Source organism: Bubalus bubalis, chromosome 14 (assembly GCF_019923935.1).
Source record: "Bubalus bubalis isolate 160015118507 breed Murrah chromosome 14, NDDB_SH_1, whole genome shotgun sequence".
Classification (NCBI taxonomy): Eukaryota; Metazoa; Chordata; class Mammalia; order Artiodactyla; family Bovidae; genus Bubalus; species Bubalus bubalis.
In genome coordinates this window covers 24,634,275-24,659,754 of record NC_059170.1, presented here as the reverse complement: position 1 = coordinate 24,659,754, position 25,480 = coordinate 24,634,275, and the positions used below count along the sequence as shown (strand labels likewise).

Genomic DNA, 25,480 nt, shown 5'->3' with positions numbered 1-25,480 from the left:
TTGTGGGTCAGACGCTCTCTGTGAGGTTCCTCAACTTGGTCATTAGAGTGGTAGTAAATATATGCACTAAAGCAGATGGTAAATGTGTGCATGGATGTGCAAGGCTTTGTTCCAACAAAACTGTATTTGCAAAAAGATGCAGAGGGCTGGATTTGGCCCATGGACTTTAGTTGGCCATCCCTGGTTAGTGTTAGCAGTGGACCCAGCCCTGCCAGGGAAGCAGAGCCGCTCTGTAGCCTCCCTGGCCTCTCCAGATGGCAGGCGGGATGATGCCAGCCCTGATGGACTCTGAGAGTGTGCAAAGAGTGTGGGGAATGGGCAACACGAAGGATTGCACCTCTGCTTCACATCACAGAAATGAAAATGTAGGTCCACACAAAACCTGTCCGGAAACATCTCATGACGCTTATGCTCGCCCACGCTGGAAACAGCCTACGTGTCCTTCAGCTGCTGATGCATCACCAGACTTCATACATCCACACTATGGACCGTGAAACTCATGGCACCATGAGAGCATCTCAGAGACACGTGGGTTGAAATAAGCTGACACAGAAAACTAGGTGTGCCTGTATATGAAATGTCTAGAAAGTGCAAACCTGTAAGGATGCAAAAAGGTCAGTCATCGCTAGAGTCTGGGAGTCAGGGAAGGGAGTGACAAGAAAGCAGGCTTTCTCCTCCTTGGCACTGTTGGCATTTTCTGTGTGTTTTTTGGGGTGGGGCTGTCCTCTGTGCTGTCGGATGTTTAGCAGCATCTCTGGCCTCCACCCACTCCATGCCAGCAGCATCCTTTGCCCCAAGTTGTAAGAACTGCCACTGTCCCCTGGACGGGGCAGGCTCAACCCTGGTTGGATGCCCTGAGATTAAGCAGCACAAGGGGATTCTTTGGGGTGTGGGCAGTGCCCTGTATCCTGATAGAAGTGATGCTGAGATGAACCCATACACACATTAAAACAGATCTGTTTACCAAAAGAAGGTCGATTTTTGTTGTTCAGTCACTCAGTCACGTCCGACTCTTTGCAACCCCATGGACTGTAGTACATCAGCCTTCCCTGTCCTTTACCATCTCCCAGCATTTGCTCAAACTCATGTCCATTGAGTCGGTGATGCCATCCAACTATCTCACCCTCTGTTGCCCCCTTCTCCTCCTGCCCTCAACCTTTCCCAGCATCAGGGTCTTTTCCAATGAGTTGGCTCTTCACATCAGGTGGCCAAAATGTTGGAGCCTATACATTAATTTGAAAACAAAAATTTAAGAAAAGTCAAGAGGGAGAAACAGAATACCCCATAGACAGGCAAGCCATGAATTCTTCTAAGGATGAAGAAATCAGCAATCGGCAGAGTTGTTACCTACCTGTTGGGTGGGTGGGAGGCCTCCCCACTGTGGTTGTTATAGTCTGTGGCGGAGTCAGTCACTATCACATGCCGGGAAAGGCTTTCTATCTTGACTAAAGGAGCATGTCTTGGCGGATAAAACACAGATGGTTGTTCAATGTGAATGGCCTGGTTGAATGTGAATTTCAGATAAACAACAAATCACTGCATAATATAAGTATGTCCCATGTATTGCAAACATTATTCATTTATCTGAAATTCAAATTTAACTGAGCATCTTGTACTTTTATTTGCAAAATCTGATAACCCCCATCCTTGGGCAAATCTTCAGGATTTTTTTTTTTTTTTAAACCTATTAACTCTTATCTAGGGCTTACTAGGTGGCTCAGTAGTAAAGAATTCACCTGTCGATGCAGCAAACATAGATTTGATCCCTGGGTCGGGAAGATCCTCTGGAGGAGGAAGTGGCAACCCAGTCCAGTATTCTTGCCTGAAAAATCCCATGGGCAGAAGAGCCTGGCAGGCTACAGTCTCTGGGGTCCAAAGAGTTGGACACCCCTGTGTGATGGAGCACGAGCACTAACACTTGTCTAGAATATAAATCCTTTTCATCTTTCCCAAAGATACAGACCTATGTTAAAATCAGACGTGTCTCTTTTGCCTAGATGAATGTCACCCAGCTCAATCCCTCTGCCTAATACGTTTGGCTTGGCTCTCTATTCAGTGTGGTTTGCCCTGGATATTTAGAGACAAATAAAACAAATACTTGCAAGTGCTAAGTGAAGCCCATATATTGTAACATCATAAAATGAAAAGGAATTCCTCTCCCAGCCAACCCACGCGTCCTCTCCCCCAATATAACCTTTCTCTGCCCTTTGTGGGGATATTAAAACAAAAATAAACTTTATGTATGTACATATCCACATATGTTGGTATATGCTTTAACTTTCTTTGCTCCCTTGTGGAATCACACCGTATCATGTTCTGCCTGTCACTTGGCAGCCCTTCCTTCTGTCGGCCTCATGAGAGCCTAGACCTGTCTTGTCCCTGTCGGAACACCCCTCCACCCCCGGGCACAGAGCCGTGCTGGGCTCGGGACATGTGGGCGCCAGGGATATTTGTAAATAGATGAGTGGATTGTTTAGGTGGCTGGTTGGCACTCCTTGCTGTACCCCCTCATCCAGTTGTCCTGCTTTAACAAAGCATCACATCGTCTCTGGGTTTCACATCAAAAAATTTGACCACAGTGACTTCCCTCTGGCATGTCTGTGTTGCCTGACTTACTTTTGGGAGGGTATACATAACTGCTGGCTCTCAATCTGGGACATTTTGCCTCCCAGGGGACACGTGGCCAGGTCTGCAAACATGTCGGGGATGCATTTTGGGAACAGCCAAGTATGCTGCTAACACAGCCTACAATGCCCACCACAGTGCCCCAGAGAACCATCAGCCCAAATGCCCAGTGCTGGATAGAGAGGCGGCTGTATTTGTGATCACCTTCTTGGTGAACATGCTTTTTTTCCCCCAAAGTATGATTCCAACTTTATCAAATATGTGCATGGGTAACAAGAGAAAAGACTAGAAGGAAAGGCTCAAACTATTTACGGAATTACAGACTTAGCAAACTTTGGGGTATGAATTTTGGAAAATCCCTTTAACTGGACTAGGGTTTTTTCACACACTGTAAAATGCAGTAAAAGGTAAAAGTTTCAACATGTAAATGCTGGGTGGGCTCAGTACGACGTGCTTAAGTATGACACCACCACAGGTGGCCTACTGGTCAGGATCTAGCTGCCTGCAGACAGGCAGCCTGAGGGCTGGTGACCAGTCCTGCCTCTGATCTCTCCTGCCTGTGGGCCAGAGTTTTGGTGAAACGTGCTTTGGGTCCTGTCTGAGAGCTCTGGCCTGTGTGGGAACAGTGGGTGCAGAGGACCATCCCTGCCCTGAGTTATTGATTATTTGTAGGAGGACAATCTGTGTTCAGGGCCCAGAGAGGCTTCCCTGAGCACTATGGGGGTCCAGGGGAGGGCATGGTGGGTGGGGGCTTGTTTCTGGACCCCCACTTGGCTTCCCCTCTCCCCACTCTATCTGCTCCCCACACACCAGCCCCAGTGGGCCTCTTGCCCCAGAACTCTGGCCCTGCCACATCCTCTGGGGCTGCTGTCACACCTAGAACATGATCCCAAGCCCCCACTAAGACCTCATGTGACTCACCGCTGACCAGTCCCCGCTCGTCCCTGAGCGCATTTCCCTCTCTGCTCAGCTCGTGGGGGCTGCCACCTTGCTTGGTGCTATGCCCAGCATCAGCACAGCACAGTACCTGGCACACAGTGGGGGCTCCATGAATCGTTGATTGAACCACTAAATGAATAAGCAAGTTGTTTGTTCAAACCTGGGACAGAAGAGGACAAGGCAAAGGGATTTGCAGATGCAGGACCCCTCAGCAGCCACAAGAGATGAGGTCAACATGCATTTCATTTACAAGGAAAGATGTCCACAGTACGTTGCCCCCAAACCAGTTTTTTTGTGAAACAGCAAGGACAGCATATCACTAGGTAGTGTTTTCATAACCTCCCACCCTAACAGGAAGAAAAGCTATGACAAACCTAGACAGCATATTAAGAAGCAGAGACACCACTTTGACGACAAAGATCCATATAGTCAAATGTTCGGTTTTTCTAGTAATCATGTCCCAGTGTGAGAGTTGGACCATAAAGAAGGCTGAGTGCTGAAGAATTGGTACTTTTGAACCACAGTGCTGGAGAAGACTCTTGAGAGTTGCTTAAACAAGAAAGAGATCAAAACAGTCACTCCTAAAGGAAATCAACCCTGAATATTTATTGGAAGGCCAGATACTGAAGCTCCAATACTTTGGCTACCTGAGGTGAAGAGCTGACTCATTGGAAAAGACCCTGATGCTGGGAAAGATTGAAGGCAAAACCAGAAGGGTGTGACAGAGAATAAGATGGTTAGGCAGCATCACTGACTCAATAGATAGATCAAACTCCAAAAGATAGTGAAGGACAGGGGAGTCTGGCATGCTGCAGACCATGGGGTCACAAAGAGTCAGACATTGACTTAGCGACTGAACAACGACAACCCCAAGAGGAAGCCAGGGGACGGACCCAGTTCGGAGTCCTTCATTCCACATTCTTCCCAATTACCAGGGTCACATAGTTGATGTTTCAAGGAACACCAGGGAGAAGACGAGTCTGGGAGAGAGCTGTCTCCTCCCCCACCCCTGGGTGGCTCTTTGAGGTGTGGCCCTGAGTGAAGGGGGCCTCTAAGCTCACGTCAGCCTCCACCCTGTGTTAGGGAACCTTGACGTCTTTTTAGCACACAGGGCAGCCCGGGAGGGAGACTGGGGTATCTGCAGCTCTGTATTTGACATGCTGATGTCACAGCTGAGAACTTGACCTTTGGCTCCAACAGAACAGGGTTCAAATCCTGACTCCACCACTGACCTGTTGCAAGGCCTTCATAGTGTAACCTTTCTTCTCTTTATAAAGTGACATCATGGTATCTGTTCTGTGGGCCCAAGTAGAGGGTTGGATGGACTCTGAGTGCTCCATCCGCTGTTGGCATGGAAGGCATTTATTTGTTCATTTAATAAATGGTCATTAAATCCATGAGTGTCAGGCACTGTGATAGGCATCCTTATACTATTTATTAACAAAAACTGTCTCCCAGCATTCAGTGGATGGATCATTCCTACCCCTGTTTTTTTTTTTAAATTAAAGAATTAATTTATGTATTCTTTATTTTTGACCTGCTGCGTGCAGGCTTTCTCGAGTTGTGGCAAGTGGGGGCTACTGTTCGTTTTGGTGCCGGGGCTTCTCATTGCAGTGGCTTTTCTTGTTGCAGAGCACGGGCTATAGAGCAAGGTGGCTTCGGTAGTTGTGACATGGGCTTAGCTGCTCTGAGGGGTGTGAGATATTCCCGGACCAAGGATCAAACCAGTTTCCCCTGCATTGGCAGGCGGGTTCTTTACCACTGGACCACCAGGGAAGTCCTTGTCCTTTTTTTTTCTTTTTTGTACTTTAAAAAACTAACTTATAACTCACAGAACGTGGAATTCACCATCTAGTGGTTTTTAGTACACTCACCTTCTCGTATAGTCATTGCTGTCTGGTGGTCTTCCCCAGAAGTGACTTCCTGTCCATTAGCACTCACTGCATGCCCTTCCTTCCCCAGGCTCCTGGAAACCATAAATTTACTTTCTGTTTCTATGGATTTACCTATTCTGGACGTTTCATATGAATGAAACCATATAGTATGTGATGTTTAGTGACTGGTTTCTTTCATGTAGCACAGCGTTTTCAAAGGTCATCCATGCTGTAACATGGATCCGTACTTCATTTTTTTTAATGGAGAATAATATTCCTTTGTATGGATACACCACCTTTTATTTATCCATTCATTAGCTAATGGACATTTGGGTTGTTTCCACATTCTGGCTGTTATGAATAATGCTGCTGTGAACACTTGTGAACCTATGTCTTTAGTTCTCTTGGGTGTATACTTAGGGGTGGAATTGCTGGGTTATATGAGAACTCTGTGTATAACTTTTTGAGGAACTGCCAAACTGTTTTTCAGAAATACCTGCAACATTTTTATAACCCCAACAGCAGCATAGGAAGGTTCTACTCTCTCCACATCCTCACCAGTATTTGTTTTTTGTCTGCCTTTATTTAGCCATCTTAGTGGGAGCAAAGTGACATTTCACTGTGGTTTTCCATACTCCTGCTTTTAAAGCTGAATGTCTTTTGTGGTGACACAGTTTCTACCTTTCAAGCCTTAATCTTTTCTCATATTTGGTGACAGAAGGGGAATAGTCCATACCCACCCTCTGAGTGCCTGTGGTCCGCCAGGCCCAAGATAACTTGCTACCCCATTCTCTAGTTCCCAAGCCTCTAAGTAAAGGGGCTAAGAAAAACCCTAAGATGGCAACTCGGACTAAACAAAGAGGTTTATTCATTTGGGTGATTGGGGCAAGAATCCGGCCAGCTTTAAAACTGGTTTGATCCAGTGGCTCAGTGATAGCACCAGAAATCACGTGTCTGTTGTTCTCTCTGCTCTTCCTTCCACCAGCCCAGCCCCATTTGGTGATGTAGTCCACCTATGGTTGCCAGATGGTGGCTGTTTCTGGGCTCTCCTTCCTCCCTCAATGCTGTCCAGGGACAGAGAAGGTTGCTCTGAACCCTACACTTGGAAACTTCCATTCATTGGCTCAATGGGTTCACTTGAATCAATCACTATAGTTGGAGGGTTGGTTGCTGAGTATTAGAATACAGGCCCCGCCCGCTATGGCCAGGCTGGAGTGAGTTTAAGGCACAGCTGCCTAAATAAAAATTGAGTTGAGTAGCAAGAAATGGGGTGGGGAGAGAGGGCATGGATGAGACAATTGGCATTGCCCCTGTTTCACAGATGAGGAAATAGAGGCCCCAGCATGCAGCTTCCTCATGGGCTGGTCACCAGCAGATGTAGGTTTCAGCCACCTGGAGACCGTCTTCCCTCTGTCTGCCCATTTCTCAGCTGAGGCTGTGGGACCCTGGACCTGGCTGTACTGCCAGTGGCCAAAGCGAGCCAGACACCCTCCCTCAGAGGTACAGTGGCTGCATTTAGTGGATCTGAAACAGCATCAGGTTTTCAGGGAGGCATTTTTATTTTGCCCTAACAGCCTTCCAGGGGGAGGGGGGTGGTGCACAGTTCCTAGGGGCTCGACTTTAATGGTTTCTTTTATAGAATCATTCAAATTATAGATGCGTGAACTCGAGGAAACCCTGCTAAAGAATGCAGGAAAGCTGGCGTTAAGAGGGACTAAGGTGAAGTAGTGGTGGGTGGGGGAGCTGTTTTGAACATTTGCTGTAATACAGCTAAAGCAAATGCCCCTGATGCTGAGCTGGTCCTTGGGCGTCTGGGTTTGTGGACATCTGGCCTGTCTGGAGAGCACCAAGGAACGTTGATTCCAGAGTGACTGGGCCCAGTGCCTTCACTGGCCTCCAACCCCTTTCACCAAACTTGCAGGGACCATATCTGTCATGATTAAGCAGCCTGCCCTGGTTTCAAATTCAGCTCCCTCACTTCTAAGCTCATTGTCCTTGGGCAAGTTTTCAGCCTCTCTGAGCTGTTTTGTCTTCTTGTTTTATCTTCCTTTGGAATACTTATCACCACTGGGCATGGTAGTAGTTATTGACCGGGGGAAACTTCTGCAGAAATTAACACTTGTGACTGGCAATTTGTTATGTAAGTGAATACTGAGATGTCTCTGATCAGTTAACATTGGAGTAACAACACGTTTTAATACGTCTCAATAATGAGTTAAATATGTATTGACCAATGTCTTCATTGTTGCTGCAGCTGGTAGCCTGTTCTTAGCCCCCATCACACTGGACCCACCCTCAGAGCACAGAACACCCTGACTGCCTCACCCGCCTTCTCACCCAGTATCCGGGGTTGCCAATTCTCTTGGCATCCCTCTTCCTCTTGTTCTGGCTTCCTTCAGATTCTTTGCCACCGAGCAGTGCTTGTGCACAGCCTCTGTTGCATTCCCCAGACCTCTCAGATGGAGACAGGGCCCCTGGGCTCTGCCCTCATGTCGCTTGTCTGATCTCCTAGACCACTGTCCTGAGCTAGCATCTAATCTAATGAGCACTTCCAGTGTGCAGAGGTCTGCTGGGAGCATCTGTGTGTCGAATGGCAGATGCCGAATGTGAACCCAGGAAGGTAGGCCTAGGGCCAGAGCCTGTCCTGCCTCCAAGGCTGTCTGTCCTGCTGGTGAAGTTGATTCCAGATGTGGCTGGGCCCAGGTGAAGAGGGATGGGGTGTCAGACTAGGACTCAGAGGTTCCACTGCCTGCCCACCTACCCCTCCCCTCTTCCCTTGGGCGTCAGGTGGGGGTTTCAGTCAGGAGCCGCTGAGTCACACTGTGTCACACCCCTCCCGGCTCCGTTTGTCTCCGCGCACACATCACCACAGGCTCCCTGCCCTGCATGATTCCTGTCTGCCTTCCCCACCAGTTTGCACGCCCAGAGGCCAGGGAGTTCTCTCTGTGTGTTCCCACTGTGTTCCAAGTTCCTAGGACAACCCGGTGTAGAGTCAGAGCTGAGGCCATGCTGGTGATGGAGGAGTGGCAAGTACATGGATGGACATTGTGAGGTTCGCTAACGTGATATCTGTTCAGCCCTTCCCACTAACCACCTGTTCTGTGCATTTGACTGCTTCCCATATAGGACAGAGCATCAACCCCAAGTTGGCGGGCCTGATCGGGCGGCAGGGGCCCCAGAACAAGCAGCCCTTCATGGTGGCCTTCTTCAAGGCCACCGAAGTCCACCTCCGCAGCACCCGCTCCACGGGGGGCAAGCAGCGCAGCCAGAATCGCTCCAAGACGCCCAAGAACCAGGAAGCCCTGCGGGTGGCCAATGTCGCAGGTACACCGGGGTGGGGGATTTACTCCACGGACCCCCAAGAGCCCACAGGGAGCCCCCTGCAGGACTTCAGCTGGGGGTGGCTCAACATCCATGCATGTGCTCCACAGATGGTTCTGGAACCCATGCAGCAGGAAGCACCACCCACAGAATCCCTTCCTGTCCAGAGCTCACCATCTTCATTGTGTAAATTGTCTCATAAATTCATTTCAAATGCAAGTAGCAGAACATGAGTATCACAGGATGCCAAATCATGTGAAATTTCTAAACAAACAAAACAAGAGCTACAAATAAATAAAGGAGAACTATGAAAACATACACAGAGGGAAGACTTCACCCCATTGTCCTGAGGAAGGCAGGGAGAAAAAGTGAAGGGAAGTTGCTGTATCTTTCATTTTATTTCTTCAAGTGAAATGCATTTGAAACTCATGGCAAACTTTAACACTTGCTGAACATGGGTTTGTGCATTGGAGAAGGAAATGGCAACCCACTCCAGTGTTCTTGCCTAGAGAATCCCAGGGACGGGGGAGCCTCGTGGGCTGCTAGTCTATGGGGTCGCACAGAGTCGGACACGACTGAAGCGACTTAGCAGCAGCAGCAGAACATGGGTGGTAAGATTTTCTTGTAGAGCCTTCCCAGCTCTGGATTCATCATGAGCTGGAAAAGGCCTGGGGTTGGTGGGAGGAAATGTGGAAAGGAGCGTGGGGGTGTTTAGAAGGGTGAGGGGCTGTGGCAGAGCAGCCCCCACCCTCAGATCCACATATATTGTCAATAGCTTCTTCTGCCTTACCTGGAAGGTCATTTCCAGAATTTTGAAATTGCTGTTCATTTTCCTTTTCAGGGAAAAGCAAAAATACAGTTACTGTGATTGGTGATGTTTTTTAAGAGCAGGGCGCCCTGCCAGATGGACTCCAGTGAGTTTGTGTGGTTCCAGAGTTTGTGTGCAGAGATTTTGTAAGAATTCTTTTCTGGCAGGTGCATCCACTCTTTTTTAGGCTGCTCAAGTGAAATCTGATCCCCCAAATTAAAAAAGCAACAAAATCTCTTCATTTGTATTTTAAGCATGCTCTATGCCAGGTTCTTGGGGGTTGGGGTTCAACAGCGAAAGCCCAGCCATGGCCCACAGTTCATGCAAGGTGGGCAAAAGGGGGCTGTCACTTACAGGCATACTGATCACAGCCCTGGGAGCCAGGAGATGGTGACGAGGGACCCTTTAGGGGATGGTTCAGAGGAGACTTCTTCAGGGGCAAGCTGGTGCCCCCAAGGTGAGGCTGGGTGGGCTGGAGACCAGCACTCCAGACAGTGGGACGCACAAGTGAAGGGAGATTTCATGACAGCTTTGGCGGGCAGTGGAGGGCAGGCCACGTGGCTGGGACAGGGAGGGTGCGGCTGGGGAGTAAGCAGAGTCAAGTGTCCTCTTGGGAGCCACATCGTGAGTTTGAATTTCATCCAAAGCAAATTTGGAGGCCTTTGCAGGGTTTCAAGCTGTGATGTGGGGTGGGGTTGATAAGCAGCTCATTCTGGCTGCTCTGAGAATGGTGGGGAGCAGGGTGGGGCACTTGGGGAGGATCAGCGTAGGGAGACTTGTTAGAGGCTTTTCCATGTCAGGCAGGCAGGAAGTGCTGGCAAATGTCAGCCTTGCAAAATCTCCCATGTCTCCCATGTACAGGTGTAATGGTCTAACCAACGCAATGAAAGGGGAGGGACTGCCCTCAAAGTCTTAGAATTGCACACCCAGCTTCCCCCACCACATCCTTACCAAACCGCCATCGTCTCCACTTACATAACCCCCAGGACGGGGCCCTCACTACCACACATGACAGCTTTTCTACCTTGGCTAGGATCTGCTTTCTTGCTCTAGAGTTCTACTTCCTGGTCCTGTTTGAAGTTCACTTAAATCCTGCCTGGAAGTTTAATTAAAAAAAAAAAAATACCAAAGCCTGGGCCCCACCACAGTCTTAAAAAACCAGAATCTCAGAGGGCGTGTTTGCCTGCACATGCCCATTGAAAGTGCTTTACCTCCTCCCATAATGGCTTCCCAGATGGTACAGTGGTAAGGAATCTGCCTGCCAATGCAGGAGACATGGGTTCAATCCCTGGGTCAGGAAGATCCCCTGGAGGAGGAAATGACAACCCCTTCCAGTATTCTTGCCTGGAAAATTCCCATGGACAGAGGAGCATGGTGGGCCTGCGTCCATGGGATCACAAAGAGTCAGACACGACCGACCACCTGAGCACACACACACCTCCCGTGATGGGCTAAGAATCCTGCCGCAGGGGCACACGAGTAGAAGCCTCTCTCCCATGGGAGCCCTGTGTGTGCTGGAGGGACTGGACATGTTCTGCCGACATGCCTTGCCCCCCAAAGGCCTTCAACTGCTCTTCAGACTGTGTGGTTTGGGGTGAGAAGCTGGGATCCTCACTTCCCTTCCGCTTCCTTCTCCCACCCCCATTTGGACCCTCCCCTGGTCATTAGCCATCTTCACCAGATGACCCGTGGGGGTGGGAGCTGAGTCCAGGCAGCTGCTCAGGCGGGGCTTGCGGAGGTGGATGAAGCAGCTCCTGCTTGCCTGCCCGCTTCTGCTGGGGGCGGGTGGGGCAGGGCAGGAGGGCAGGCCAGCTGGGAGTCCACTTTTTGAGCATCTCTTCTCCTTTTCCTTGTCTTTCTGTTAAGAAGAGGTCAGAGTGAAATAGCTCTGACCACTTCCTCCCAGGGCAGCTGTGTTCCAGGGGAGCCTGGAGGAGCCAGGTGTCTGGGGTCCCTGAGGGCAGAGTCAGGGCCCAGCCCATACTGACATGCCCACAGCTAGCTTCAGGAGCTGCTCTTGGCCTTGGCGTGTGGGGCCTTGGGCTTCAACATTAAGCCAAATATCATTGCCTTGTTTTCAGGGTTGGGGAAACTGGCACTGAGGCCCCTACTCGTAATTGATTAGACATTGCTAATCAATTAAGGCACTTTCTTCTCAGTGAGCCTGCACGTACCTTCAGATTCTTCTTTACTCAGGGCACCAAACAACCAGCAATGTTAGTTCTCAACACACAGCTTCTTTGCCACACCCCTGGCCCAGGCTAACGTGCTCAGACCTTTGTCTTGTTCAGGCTCCTTCACACAGCATCACAGCTGAGGTTGCTCCTGTCTCTCCCCTCTCCCTTCCACCTGTCTACAGGGAAGGAGGGGAAGAAGCCTTGTGAAGTTGCTGCCTGGGGTTACAGGCGTGGTCACAGTGATGGAGGCCTTCCTGGATTTCCACTGTGTCTGTGCCTTCCAGATGGCACAGTGCGAATGGTCCAGGAGGTTGCTCGGTTCCCCTCTGAGGGGTCCCTTGGCCTTGATCTTTGCATATGAATGACCACCAGGCCCTCAGCAGCCCTGCTACCCTCATAGCTGGTGTTCTCACTCTCTTTCAGCCCTCAGGTTAGGTCCTGAGGTGAGGAAGAGGAGCCCAGGACTCCCATTCCTGCTCCATCCTCCCTAACCTCCCTCACCCCCAGCGATGGAGCTCAGTGCAGACCTTTCCCCTCCTCGCCGCCAACCACCGACCCCAGCATCGCCGCCTCATTCCCGTCCTTCTGCCCACCACCACTTCTGTCCTGGTTATTGCTGACTTCTAACCCTCCTCTCCATCCCACCCTGTCCTTATCCTGGAATTCCTACCCGGCCCACCATCTCACTTCCTTTGGTTCTTACACAAGCACCACTTTCTCTGAAGGCCCTTGGTTAGCACCCACAGCACAGAGCCCCCGGCACATTGCTCCTGTCCTCCTCTCCTCCCTTAGTTCCTCCTTGATGCTCGTCTAGATGCAACGTAATCGGTGTTTACTCATTTGGTTATCGTCTGCCTCCCTTGCTGGAAGATAAGCCCCTCGATGCTTCATTCACACTTGAAGCTCCAGTGCCCAAACCAGTATCTGCAAACCCATAGATGCTCGGTAACAATTTGTGTGAATGAACAAACAAACAAATGAATGAATGAATGACATACTGGGCACCAAGTAATAAGGGCCTGAGACACCCGAAGGCCGGTGCTCCCTGCCCCCCTCATTGGGATCATCTCGCTGGTTCTGAGTGTTTCCTAGGGACCAGGATCCCTCCCTCCTAGAAACTTATAGGCCATTCTGTCATAATCAATTGTCATTTCCTCACTGGTTTGTACATTTTTGAAAATGTCTTCTCTCAACCCTAGATATAAAGGTGTGTGTAAAATTAGGAATATTCAAAAAAGCCAATAGAAAGCCCATGGGAAATTTTAGATGGAAGAGAGAGAGATTGTGGTTAAGAAAAAAAAAATGAATCCCTCTTGCTCCTGGGTACAGGGAAGATTGTGCAGCGGCAGCAGAGTGTGTGTTTGTGTCAGAGAGAAAGGGAGACAGAGAAAGAGATAGACAAAAGGAGAGAGACAGAGAAACAGATATTCCTGCATGTTTACAAGTGCTCAGTTCCAAACCCCAAATTCCTACCAACTCTACATACTTCTGGAAAACCCCAGTGCATAATTTTCGTTCCGCAGAGAAACCTCAGTGTTGTGTTTTTCTGAAAGGTCAATGGGACTTGACTTTTTGCCCTCTCATGTCTTCTCGGTGATGGGGGCTTTGTCCCGGGCCCTGTCTGTGCCTCCTCCTGCCTCCCTCCATGGGGCTGAGCATCTCAAGGTGAGGCTGAGCGGAAGCAGCACACCCCCTACCCCGCCCCCATTCAGGCATGACACCCCCATTCAGGCATGATGCCCCCATTCAGGCATGACGGGATGCAGATGGACATGGATTCCCACATGGAATCTGGGCAGACATCAGCAACCAAACCAGAGAAAACAGCGTGCACAGGAGGATCCAGGGATAGCTGTGAACTAAGACTGTGTGAGAGATGGAGGCTATGGAGGCCATTTTCAGGGGGTAGAAATGAGTTTTGAGGCTACAGATGCTTGAATGACCTTTTGTGTCCAGCTCCCAAAGTTTGCTTGGGGTCACACCACTGCCTTAGACTGCTGCTGCTGCTGCTAAATCGCTTCAGTCGTGTCTGACTCTGTGCAACCCAATAGACAGCAGCCCATCAGGTTCCCCCATCCCTGGGATTCTCCAGGCAAGAACACTGGAGTGGGTTGCCATTTCCTTCTCCAATGCATGAAAGTGAAAAGTGAAAGTGAAGTTACTCAGTCGTGTCCGACTCTTAGCAACCCCATGGACTGCAGCCTACCAGGCTCCTCCATCTGTGAGATTTTCCAGGCAAGAGTACCGGAGTGGGGTGCCATTGCCTTAGACTGAGGAAGCATTAATGTGTGTGTTTCCTCTTCCTCCCCATGGTACTTCACCTCTGCTCCCCATCACTGCAGAAAACAGCAGCAGCGACCAGAGGCAGGCATGTAAGAAGCACGAGCTATACGTCAGCTTCCGGGACCTGGGCTGGCAGGTAAGGGGGAGGGTGGCTGGGTCTGCCTCGGTGTCGGGAACCTCTGGGATGGGCTTCCCTGTGCTCCCCACCATGGCGGTGGGACTGGGTCCCCTATGTGCAGTGAGCCGTGGTTCTCATCTCTTGAGATTCCAGCTGTTTAGTGGTTAAGTCGTGTCCAACTCTTTTGAACCCCCATGGAATTGTAGCCCTTCAGGCTCCTCTGTCCATGGGATTTCCCACGCAAGAATACTGGAGTGGGTTGCCATTTCCTCCTCCAGGGGATCTTCCTGACCAGGGATCGAACCTGCGTCTCCTGCATTGACAGGTTGATTCTTTACCACTGAGCCACCTGGGAAGCCTCATGTCCTAACTAGAGGCTGCAGGGATGCCTCATGAAACCCAGGAGCAGAAACCTGGTTTCTGCTAGAGACTCAGGCTAGAACCAGAAGCCCAAACACTGTGGACTGTGAACCTCATTCTCCACGTGAACCCCATTGGCACCCTGCACTGGCTGCTTCCCTCAGATATGGCCAAGTCCATGTGCTGGAATCCAGCCACCTGGAGGGCGGGCCCCCACCCTCTGTGGTATCTGTCTGCCCCTCCTTCCCCCATCTGTGCTTCAGATTCCCAGGGAAGGGGCTGATTGGCCCAGCTTAGGCTAGGTGCTTGTTCCTGAACCAATCAGGTATTGTAGGACTGGGATCATGTCCTAGGACCATGGCTGACCCCCTCTGGAACCATTTAGCTGAAGCAGGGCAAAGGGCAAGGGATGAATTCTAGAAAAAGAGTATCTCAACTGTTGATGAGTTTCTATGACCTCCTGGGCCCTTTTCTAGGCATTGGAGATGCAGCTTTGGGCATAGCAAGGTGCCTGCCTTCATGAAGCCCAAATATCCCTGGAAAGGGTGTTGTCATGAAATTACCAGGGCCATTGGTTTTGTTGTTCTCCCCTCACAGAGCCTGTATTTCCGTAGGAGGGTCCAGATTCTTCCCAGAGGATAGTGTTCCCAGATACGCTCTCAGGGCTCTTGTGCACACAGACAGCTTGGAACCCTCCTGGGATTCTGTCTTCAGTCTTAGGATACCATCCACAGTCTAAGGGGTTGCTCACGTTCTAGTGTGGAATGGAGCCCCCAGGTGCACTTGAGTCCCTGAGGGGTGTAGTTATTGCTAGAGTGCCATTTCTGTGTTGACCTGACCACAAAGCATCCTTTGTTGAGTCGCACAATGTATCAGGCACTGTGCTGGGTGAAGAGAGGTCTGAAGGCTTTGTTAACAGACCGCCCATGTGCTACCACATAGCAGGGGTAAGACTGATACCCTCGGTCACCTCTGTCTGTGCCACCTTCCAGTGAAGACCCAGTGTCCATTCTGGGCTCAGCCCAGCCCCCTGGTTTTTCCCTTATTTTTACTGTCTGTTGGGACAAGGGCTTCACAGCTGGCTCAGTGGGTAGGTAAAGAATCTGCCTGCAGTGCAGGAGATGCAGGAGACGCGGGTTCGATCCCCAGGTTGGGAAGGTCCCCTGGAGGAGGGCAGGGAAACCCACTCCAGTATTCTTGTCTGGAGAGTCCCATAGACAGAGGAGCCTGGCGGGCTGCAGTCCATAGTGTCTCAGAGTCTGAAGCGATTGAGCGCTCACGCACTGGACCAAGAAAGGCTGCCTCCTGTCTCTTCTGCCTCTGCAGGAGCCCCAGCCGCCCAGAAGGAGGTGGGCTATGCCTTTGACCTCTGGGAGCTTCGGAATCTGGCCCACAGGAGGAGGGTTTCGGCCTGGAGGGTGGGACCCTGCAGTTCTCACTTTGTTCTAACCACGCCCCTCACCTGACCACGCCCCTTCACGCTCTCTGATCTCTCCCCGCAGGACTGGATCATCGCACCCGAAGGCTATGCCGCCTACTACTGTGAGGGGGAGTGCGCCTTCCCTCTGAATTCCTACATGAACGCCACCAACCACGCCATCGTGCAGACGCTGGTGAGTGTGGCCTGCGTACCGTCCGGGGTGTGGCCCGCTGCTGCAGCAGGGCCACCAGATCCAGCCTCATGTCCCTCCAAGCTGGGGCCACAGCAGGTCTCTAACATGTCATGAGTTTCTGGAGCCCTGGGCCCTATTGCTTTCCTGGGCCCTTCCTCCATAAAAAGTATGTTTAACAGCATATAAGTATAATCATTGTGTATGATCTTCAACCCTGAAGTGCATTTATTTCTCCTAGTTTTAAAAGCAGCTAGAACAGTTCCTAAAAGTATCATAAATAAACATCACTGTGCCTAAGGGCAGTTGTCCTGGCCTTGCCTCAGTCTGCGTTGTTCCTGGTAGTCAGCATCCACCTCTTTAGGCTTCCCCCATCCCCTACTCCACGATGTCTGGGCTTCCTACAGGTGAGGCGGCCTTGAGAGTTGGTCCCTTCCTAGAGTTCACATCTTTGCCTCCTAGCCTTGATTTCGTGGCTCAGCCATTCAAGGGTGTTTATTGAGGCAGAATCATCTAATATAGCCTAGACTCGGACCATCCAATATGGTACCCACTTTTATATGTGGCTCTTGAATACTTGAATGTGGCCAATCTCAACTGAGATGTTTTGCAACTATAAAATACACACTGAGTTTTGAAGCCTTAGTATAAAAAAATGTAAAATATCTCATTCATGACTTATGTTAAGTATATATTGAAGTGATAATAGCTTTGAAATGCAGGGTTAAAGTATATTATTTAAATTTATTTCACTTGTTTCTTTTTCATTTTGTAGAGTATAGCTACTAGAACATTTTAAATTACACTTGTGATTTGCATTTGTTTTTCTTGGACAGGACAGGCCTGATCCAGAGGCCAGCAATCTTTTTCTGAAAACAGCCAGATAGTAAATATTTTTAACTTTAAGAGTCATAAGTTTCTGTTGCAGCTATTCACCTCTGCTGTTATAATGCAGAAGCAGCCACAAACGCTGTGCGATGAATGGGTGTGGCTGCGTGCCAACAAAACTTTATTTATAAAAACATGTGGCAGAGCAGGGTTTGACCTGCAGGCCGACCCTTGTCTGGCCCAGGGGTTCTCAACTTGGGGCAGTTTTGCCTCCCAGGGAATATTTGACAATGTCTGGCTTCCTCTGTGGCTCAGCAGTAAAGAATCCACCTGCAATGCAAGAGCTGCAGGAGACATGGGTTTGATCCTTGGGTCAGGAAGATCCCCTGCAGGAGGGCACAGCAACCCACTCCAGTATTCATGCCTGGAGAATCCCATGGACAGAAGAGCCTGGTGGGCTACAGTCCAAGGGTCGCAAAGAGTCAGAGGCGACTGAAGCGACTTGGCATGCAAGTCCAGAGACATTTTTAGTTGTCACAGTTGAGGGGTGGGGGTGGAGTGCCTTTGACTTCTAGAAGTGGAGCCCAGGGATGCTGTCAAACATCCTGGAATGTCAAAGAGGACAGCCTCATGAGGGAGAATGACCCGGCCCCCAGTATCTTCCTAGCTGTATGCCATGTGACCCAGTATGCTCTGGTTCTCTCATCTGTAAGTCCAGGATAACCCCAGAACTGAGTTAGTTAGCCATCAAGTGCTTAGAACTAGGAGTGCCCAGTGAGTGTCAGCAGTGGGGATTCTGTCCAAGCAGTACCTGTTCCTTACAGGAATATGGAGGCCAGGGAGGAGTGACTCTCCAGGTCTCACCACAACCACCGTTTTGGGGTGTGTTTCAGGTGCACTTCATCAACCCGGAAACAGTGCCCAAGCCTTGCTGTGCTCCGACTCAGCTCAATGCCATCTCTGTGCTCTACTTCGATGACAGCTCCAACGTCATCCTGAAGAAATACAGAAACATGGTTGTCCGGGCTTGTGGCTGCCACTAGCGCTTCCCGGAAGTCACACGCTTTCGAGACACGTTTTTCTGGATCCTGGGTCTCTCACCGTCCAGCACCTCCCACCTCCTCGGCGAGGAGCCAGCAGACCATCTGCATTTTGTGAGGCCTTCCCATTCCCTCTCCCCAACTATAATGCTGTAGGAGTGTTAAGGAATTTGAGAGGCAGATGGCTTTTGATCCGATTTTCATCAGCATCCTACAGACAAGATCCTACAAGCTGCTGCAGGCAAAACCTAACAGGAAAAATATATATATATCAAGAAAAATTGCTGGGCCCCGATCACTGGCTGTGAAGTCTCAGCCGTGCACCAACTCGTTCCCAGGGGTAATTACGACACCCTTCAGCCCAGCCACCAGCAGCGGGAGGAAGGGGGTGTGGCCAAGGGTGGGCACGCTCTTGTTTATGTGAGAGGAAGATGAATGCAGAAGTCCCTGTAATAAATGTCACAATAAAACGAATGAATGAAAATGGTTAGGATGGTACAGATATATTTTCCTAAACAATTTATCCCCATTTCTTGGTTTACTCTGATTTCATAAACAGAAGCTGTAGCTGGCAGAGGGAGTGGAGGCCCCCTTTCTGTGCCATTCCAGTTTCATTCTGAGGCTTGCCCAGGCCCACTGTTTATGTAGACTCACCCCAATGCCAAGATTTGTCCAGTGAAGGAGAGGGAAAATTTATCCTTGGAGTTGGGAGTGTGTTGAACTTGAAGGATAAATAGGTTCCATCGTTCAGCCAGGTGCCTGGTGGCAGAAATTAAGATAAGTGTGTAGAGTACTGGCAGACACTTGGAATTGGTTTTCCAGCTCTCCCCCCAGTAGGAAGTCAGTGAGAGGTGGCAGTTGGAGGAGAAAAGCAGTCAGGACAAAACTTGCAGCTCAATCCTGAGTTAGGGCCACCATAGCCCTATTTTAAGAAGCACACTAGCTCTTAACAGGGGTGGATGGGCAGGAGGGTCATCCATCCCCCAAGCAGACTCCTCTATTGGCTGTTGATAGCAGCATCCTAGAGTCTGGGCTCTGATGAGGGCCTCTGTAGTCACCGATTTTCATTCGCAGACCCCTACGGGAGGACCCTGCAAAAGAATCAGCCCCTGGAAGCAAGGGAAAGGTGACACAGTGGGAGGTCTGCTGGGAGCAGGATGTGCAGATATGCATCTCAAATGGAAGGCTGAGGAAGCTGTCTTGAGAGTGTCCTGACTGGAAGGTACCGTTTCTGACATGGCCCTTGGCACATGCCTCCCTCACCTTGGCCAGAAGGTCCCCAGCCTCCAGCTGCACCATGGGCCCTGGAGACCACCAGGCTGTCTGTGAACAAAAACCAGGGTTATCCAGGTGACAGCTGCAGCCCCTTGGATCTGGTCTAGTGCAGAACTGTCTCTCCATGTTGATTAAGTTAGTTCCTGGAAACACGGGGCCCTGTTTTAATTTTCTTTTATTTTTTCTTCTTCAGTAGCTTGGGCTGCAGCCTTCACTCTGCCTGGTCAATGGGGAAGAGTCGCTGTTTTTGTTACATTTTGTTTTGTCTGTTGACAGATCTGGGGATTTGGTGAGATTCCCTCTTGCTGCAAGCTTTCACACCACGTACACCCCTAGCATCATTTGTACACTGAAACCTGTAAATAGCTGTTACAAAACAAAGAAATTATTTATGTCATCTGAAGCTCATTTTAGACCCTCTCCAATCCCTTGTTCAGGACAACAAGCTTGCTTTCCTCCAACCTGTTTATTTTCTTATTTAAGACTATTTATTAAATGGTCAGACTGATGTACCTTCAGCCATTGCATAGAGCAGTCCTCAGAGAAAATGCTGTATATAGACAAAATAAAAAGGGTTTTGACTTTGCAATAAAAGGAGACATTTGGTTCTGGTTTTGGGCCTGTGTATGTCTGTGTTGTTTTTTCTTTGAATGCCTGGATATTGGAGTTCTCTTGGTCTGCTGAGAACTCTTTGCCTTAGCCTCCACCATTAACACGCTGTGTATCATCCAGGCCTGGGGGAGAAAGGGACGCTCATCAGTATTCGGTACAGCTGTGCGGGGCTCCGGGCGGGAGAGATGGAACCAAACAACGAATGAGAACTTGGTAGGCTTGGCTACAAAGGTCCTTGATTGAAGTACAGTGCAGCTGTCAGCAGCTGTTTCAAAGAGGCAGGGGGTAAATTAGCTGTGTTTACTGCTAACATAGTTGAAAGATTTAGTCATCCCAATAAAACAGAGGCACAAGAAAGAAAAAGAACTAGTAATGGGGGTAGGGGGAGTGTACACCCAAAACTTTAAAGCGGCGCAGGCCCCAGAGCCCAGCACTGTCCAGTGCAAATTATTTCAGCGGTTTGGGGGCTGCTGTTGGCTCCCGGCTTGAGCCATGGATGGCCCCCAACGGGCCTGGCGAAGGCAGCCAGGGGCCTGCTGCGCACGCAGCAGCCCGCAGCCATGCAGTGTGGAGCAGTCGCTCGGGTCCCTTTCCGCTTTGAAGTGCATGTTGAGGTCACCTGATGGATGTTAGAATCTGGGCTCATTCCCTGGCCCGGCTGCCTGCTCTTTCCCTGTTGCCTCAAATGAAGCAGCCGCTCCTAACAAGTTCCAGCCCCTGGTTTCCAAACCCTCTTGTCATTGTCCCGATGCATGATCCAGCTTTTGTTCTGCTTCCAGGCTGGAGACCAGAGCCGCACACCAGAGGGCCAGATGCGGCCTGCAGACGTGTCTTATTCCTCCTGCGTGCATGGTGTTTATACATTTTTAAAAAGTGAATTTGTTGCCAACACGTTTTTGAAAATCAGAAGGCTGGGGTGAAAAAAAATCTCAAATTCTGGCTTCTCCTGAGCAGTTGGCAGACCTGGCCTCTCCCAGGCCCCGTTCTTGCGTGGCGGCTCCGGCTGGAGCCCAAGTGCAGTTATAGCCGCAGTCTTCACTGCTCCCTGTTGTCTAGCTCAGGAAGGTGCAAATGTCAGCTGCTGTTTTTAAAAGTGTACGTTATCTGTTGATGTGTGCCCATGTCTCTATTAAGAGTAGGAAAGTAAAAGCTGGACTGAGGGCTTCTCTGATGGTCCAGTGGTTAAGAATCTGCCTGCCAATGCTGAGGACATCGATTTGATCCCCTGTCCAAGAAGATTCCATATGTCATGGGGCAACTAAGCCCGTGCCCCACAACCCAGGTACTGCAACTACTAAGACTTTGGGCCACAACTACTGAAGCCCGTGCACCCTGGAGCCCCTGCTTTGCAAATGAAGCCACCTCAGTGAGAAGCCCTCGCACTGCAACTGGAGAGTAGCCCTCACTTGCTGCAACTAGAGAAAGCCTGCGCAGCAAGAAAGACTCAGTGCAGCCGAAATTAAATCAATAAGTAATTTTTTAAAAAGCTGGACTGAATGAGCCACACTTCACGGGGAAGAGGACAAGCCTTTGCTCCTCTCTGGCTCACTTTCCCCATAGACTGCCAGTTGGATCCCTACAGGCAGGTGTGTCTGGCTGAAGCGCCGCAGGTGACATCATCTTTGGCCTGCACCTTACTCCCTCCTGGTTCCCACCTCTCTTGCTCTTTGTCACCTTGAAGCCTCATCTCCTCGTCCCACTCACTGAGCACCTGTGTCAGGGACCACGGCTACCACCACTTGGCGTGATGTTGTCAGTGTCCATTCTAAGAGGGCACAAAGAGGTGAAGGTGTTTACTCAATGTCACCAGCTAATAATTGCTGGACCTGGGACCCAACACTTAGGCTCGACCCTATGTTTATCTTAGAGCCTCCTAGGTCTGTTTGTGAAATGTGGGGAAGCCTGGCCCCCAGCCCTGACTCTCCAAATGACGTTCCCCCGTTCCCTGCATCTGTCCCTGAATGCACGCTGAGTTCCTGGACCACAAGCTCAGGTTTTGCGTCTCCTTTTCACTTCCAAGTGGTTTGAGGGACTTCATCTGTGAATATGATGATGAACCTTTAGCTTCCCCCCTGGCTGGGCCCAATAGCCCCACCTGCTATACAGTATAGCTTACCTGACCTGATTTCTACTTTGTTACCTGATGATGACAATGTGTGGACCTCGCTGGGAGGCTGGGAGGGTTAGCAGTGGTTGTGGGGCCATGTGCTCAGAAAATTCTCACTTGTACATGTTGAGTCCTTCCCTCTGTTCGTGTCTTTTGGAGAAGTTGAATGTATCCGTTTCCCAAGGCTGCCGTCACAAAGGATGATAGAGATGTGTCCTCACCGTTCTGAAATGTGTCCTCACTGTTCTGAAAGGTTGTAAGTGTCAGCCAGGTGTCAGCAGGGCCGCACTCCCTGCAGATGCTTCAGGGAAGGCACCTGCTGTGTTTCTTGCAGCTTCGGTGGCTGCTGACATCCTCGGCTCATGGCTGCACCTCTCCAGTCTCTGCCACTGTCTTCACATGGCTTCTCCAAGTTTCTGTGTCCTTCCTTCCTCTGTGTGTCTCTTAGAAGGACACGTCACTGGGTTTAGGATTCACCCACATAATCCAGGATGATCTCGCCTTGAGATCCTTAGTTACGTCTGCAAAGACCTTTCTTCCAAGTCAGGTCACATTCCAACATCCTAGGGATTGGGATGCAGATGTGTCTTTTGAGGGGACCACCATTCAGCCCTCATCATGAAGCTGCCTGTCCCTCTCCTGAGACCTTGACCTGCTTTCCTGCTGCAGAATTTGGGCATCCTGGCCAACCTCCGTGGTCCTCACTGTGCCCCCAGCTGCCGTGAGTGCTGCTGTGTGAGCCCTGCAGCTCGTTCCTTGCCCCACAACTGGAAGGGGGTTGTCGGAGCCCAGCCCAGCTTCCCCCACCCATTCCAAGCCTTCACCAAGGCATGCTGGACCCAGATGCAGCACAGGGGAAAGGCTGGTCAGCTGTGGAGCGGAGGGAAGACTATAAACAAAAATGGCCACACCACAGTTCCCTTTGCAGGCACAAAGGTGTCTCTGAGGTCAGCACAGGCATCCTTTTTGGCCAGAAGCCTTCATTTACTCACTCACTAGTTTCTTGTGTGTCCTCTGGAGTTACAAGAGCAAAGCACAGCCTCTGCTTAGGGAAGCATGTGTCCTCCCGGGGCACAGGAAACCAATAGTGTCTGGCACCGCAGCGTGGCCACCTGGGCTTCTTCCTCCAAACAAAATAACACAGGTTTTCCGTCATGACTGTGTTGGTATCAAGATGAATATAAATCAGGCTGCATCATATTTTTATCTTCTCCTTAAAAAAGTATTAAAATATTTTTGTAGGCTCCTAAGAGTACCGTGGGTAGCGAGCATAGTGTCTGGTGTGCCTCCCATTTAGTGGTGAGTAATAATGAGCAGCAGCTTCCTGGTGGCTCAGTGGTAAAGAGCCCGCCTGCAATGCAGGAGATGCATGTTCGATCCCTGAGTCGGGAAGATCCCCTGGAGAAGGAAATGGCAAACCACTCCAGTATTCTTGCCTGGGAAATCCTATGGACAGAGGAGCCTGGCGGGCTGCAGTCCATGGGGTCACAAAGAGTCAGACAGGACTCAGCAACTAAAATCAACAATGATGAGCAAGGGAAGGGAGGGTGGTGTCGGCGGCCAGGCTCTCGGAAAGGGTGGTCAGGGAAAGGCGATGGGGTCACCATGGGGAAGAGCATTTTTGCCTGAAGAATTAACCTGTGCAAATGTCCTGAGGAAAGACTTGTTTGCCAGGCTAGAGGAACAGCCAGGAAGCCAGAGCAGAGTGTCAGGCAGCAATGAAGGCAGCAAGATCAAGCTGCAAACAGGCCTTGCGACAGGGTCATGAAACGTGCTGAGAGCAAGAGAGGACGCAATAGGAAGACCGGGGCAGGGGCTTGGATGAAGCAATACAGGAGGGCTTCCAGGAGAAAGTGGCATTTGAATCTTTCCTGCCCCAGGTGAGCCTCTTCTGCTCCTCATATGCAGAGGTGGAAGTGGGGTGAGCACTCAGACCTCTCTATCTTACTTTTGAGATGGAAGTAGCACCTGGTCAAGGTGACACACAGAGGCAGCTGAGAACAGGCTCTCTCACCACCCCTGGGAGAAGACCTTGGCTGCCTTCTTACCAATGTTTATTTGAGAAGGGGTGAATTCTCATTACACAGAGGGCGTGTGTGCTGGGCAGAGGGGCCTGGAGTCAGCGCCAGCTCAAAGTCCAGCTCCCTTATTTAATCAGCTGCAGGGTCTTCCCCCTCGGGCAACCTCCCCTGCCCTCTCCCAGGACCCAGGCCTTCTCGGAGCCCCAGATTGGAGGCCATCCATCTTTTCCAGGGATGTTCACAGTGACCTCTTCCAGACACGGTGTCCTCTGCCTGTGGATCGGGTCCTCCTGGCTCACATCCCTCCAGGATTCTGGCACCGGCCTCTCTTGGGCTTAGATTTGAGGAAATAAAAATAGAAGGGGAAAAACACAGAGCTCTCCAAAGTCTCTGGAGTCATGACAGCTGTTTGGACAGAGGCGAAGTGCACCTGGGCCAGGCGGGCAGTGCCTTATTCCCTGGCGCTGGGTCCTTCCACCCGCCCCATCTTGGCCACGGCTCTCTGGTGGCAGAGGAGGTAGCTGAGTGGAGCCAGGTCTCAAGCCCCCCACTCCATGGCATGCGGGCCCGGGGCTGGCCCTGCCTCAGGGCTGCGAGAATGGCAGCGTGGCCACGGTCATGTCCTATGGCCAGTGCTGTAAGACTCGATCAGCTGCCCCCAGGGAGGGCATGTGGCCCGGGTGGCAGCCCGGCCTCTGAGTGCTTCCATGTTGCTCGGGGTCCCCAGGCTTCCATAGCTGGCCCTGCGTCCAGTGGACGGAACGAGACCTTAGGAGTACTACCCAGGGTCTGATTCACCCTCTGCCACTGTCATTGTTCAACGAAGACGTTTGGGACATCTATGCATCTCTTGACAACTCTCTCCAGCCCCCCTCCTTCCCTCTTCCAGGGACCCTGTGGTGACGTCGGGGCTCACCCACACAACCTAGGAAATCTCCCCATCTCAACATCCTCAATCCTTTGCAAGGCAGGACATAATAAAAGATAAATATTTGGATTTGGTCTCTGGTTCCTGGCACACAGCTTGTAAGAGGCTTGGAATTTCCTGAGTGATGGGAAGAATAGGAAGTTTAGGTTTTTCATAACTGGCTCCTTTCAGCCCTACCTGAGTTTATGCAAATGAGCTAGTTAGACTGAGCACAGGAAAGGACCCTGGGATTGGGGGGTTGGAACTCTCAGCCCCGGCCCTGACCTGGAGGAGGAGCTGGAGAGCTTTCAGGTGAGTGAGTGCATGGGGGTGCTGGAAAGGTGGCAACTCAGGAGGCCTGGGGGCCACGTGCTCCTTCCCCGCCATCTCCTTGTCCTGAGCATCTCTTTCCAGTGGCTGACCCTGAGCTGTATCCTTTATAATAAATTGGTAATAGTAAGTAAAGCACTTTGCTGAGTGCTGTAGCCCAGCGGTCCCGAAACTTTTTGGCGCTAGGGACCAGCTTCATGGAAGACAGTTTTTCCATGGACTGAGGTGTGTGATGTTTCAGGATG

At 50.6% G+C, this 25,480-nt stretch overlaps 1 protein-coding gene across 1 annotated transcript in view; it reads left to right on the top strand.

Moving 5' to 3' along the window:
• The window catches only part of BMP7 (bone morphogenetic protein 7), an 85,231-nt gene extending 66,760 nt beyond the window's left edge, over positions 1 to 18,471 (top strand). The window contains exons 4-7 of the mRNA XM_006049008.3: positions 8,565 to 8,762; positions 14,087 to 14,163; positions 16,008 to 16,118; positions 17,837 to 18,471. Of these exons, the coding sequence (XP_006049070.1) occupies positions 8,565 to 8,762; positions 14,087 to 14,163; positions 16,008 to 16,118; positions 17,837 to 17,986 (536 nt within the window). The 3' untranslated portion in view covers positions 17,987 to 18,471. The remainder of the gene's footprint in view (positions 1 to 8,564; positions 8,763 to 14,086; positions 14,164 to 16,007; positions 16,119 to 17,836) is intronic.
• Positions 18,472 to 25,480: the final 7,009 nt, after the last annotated feature.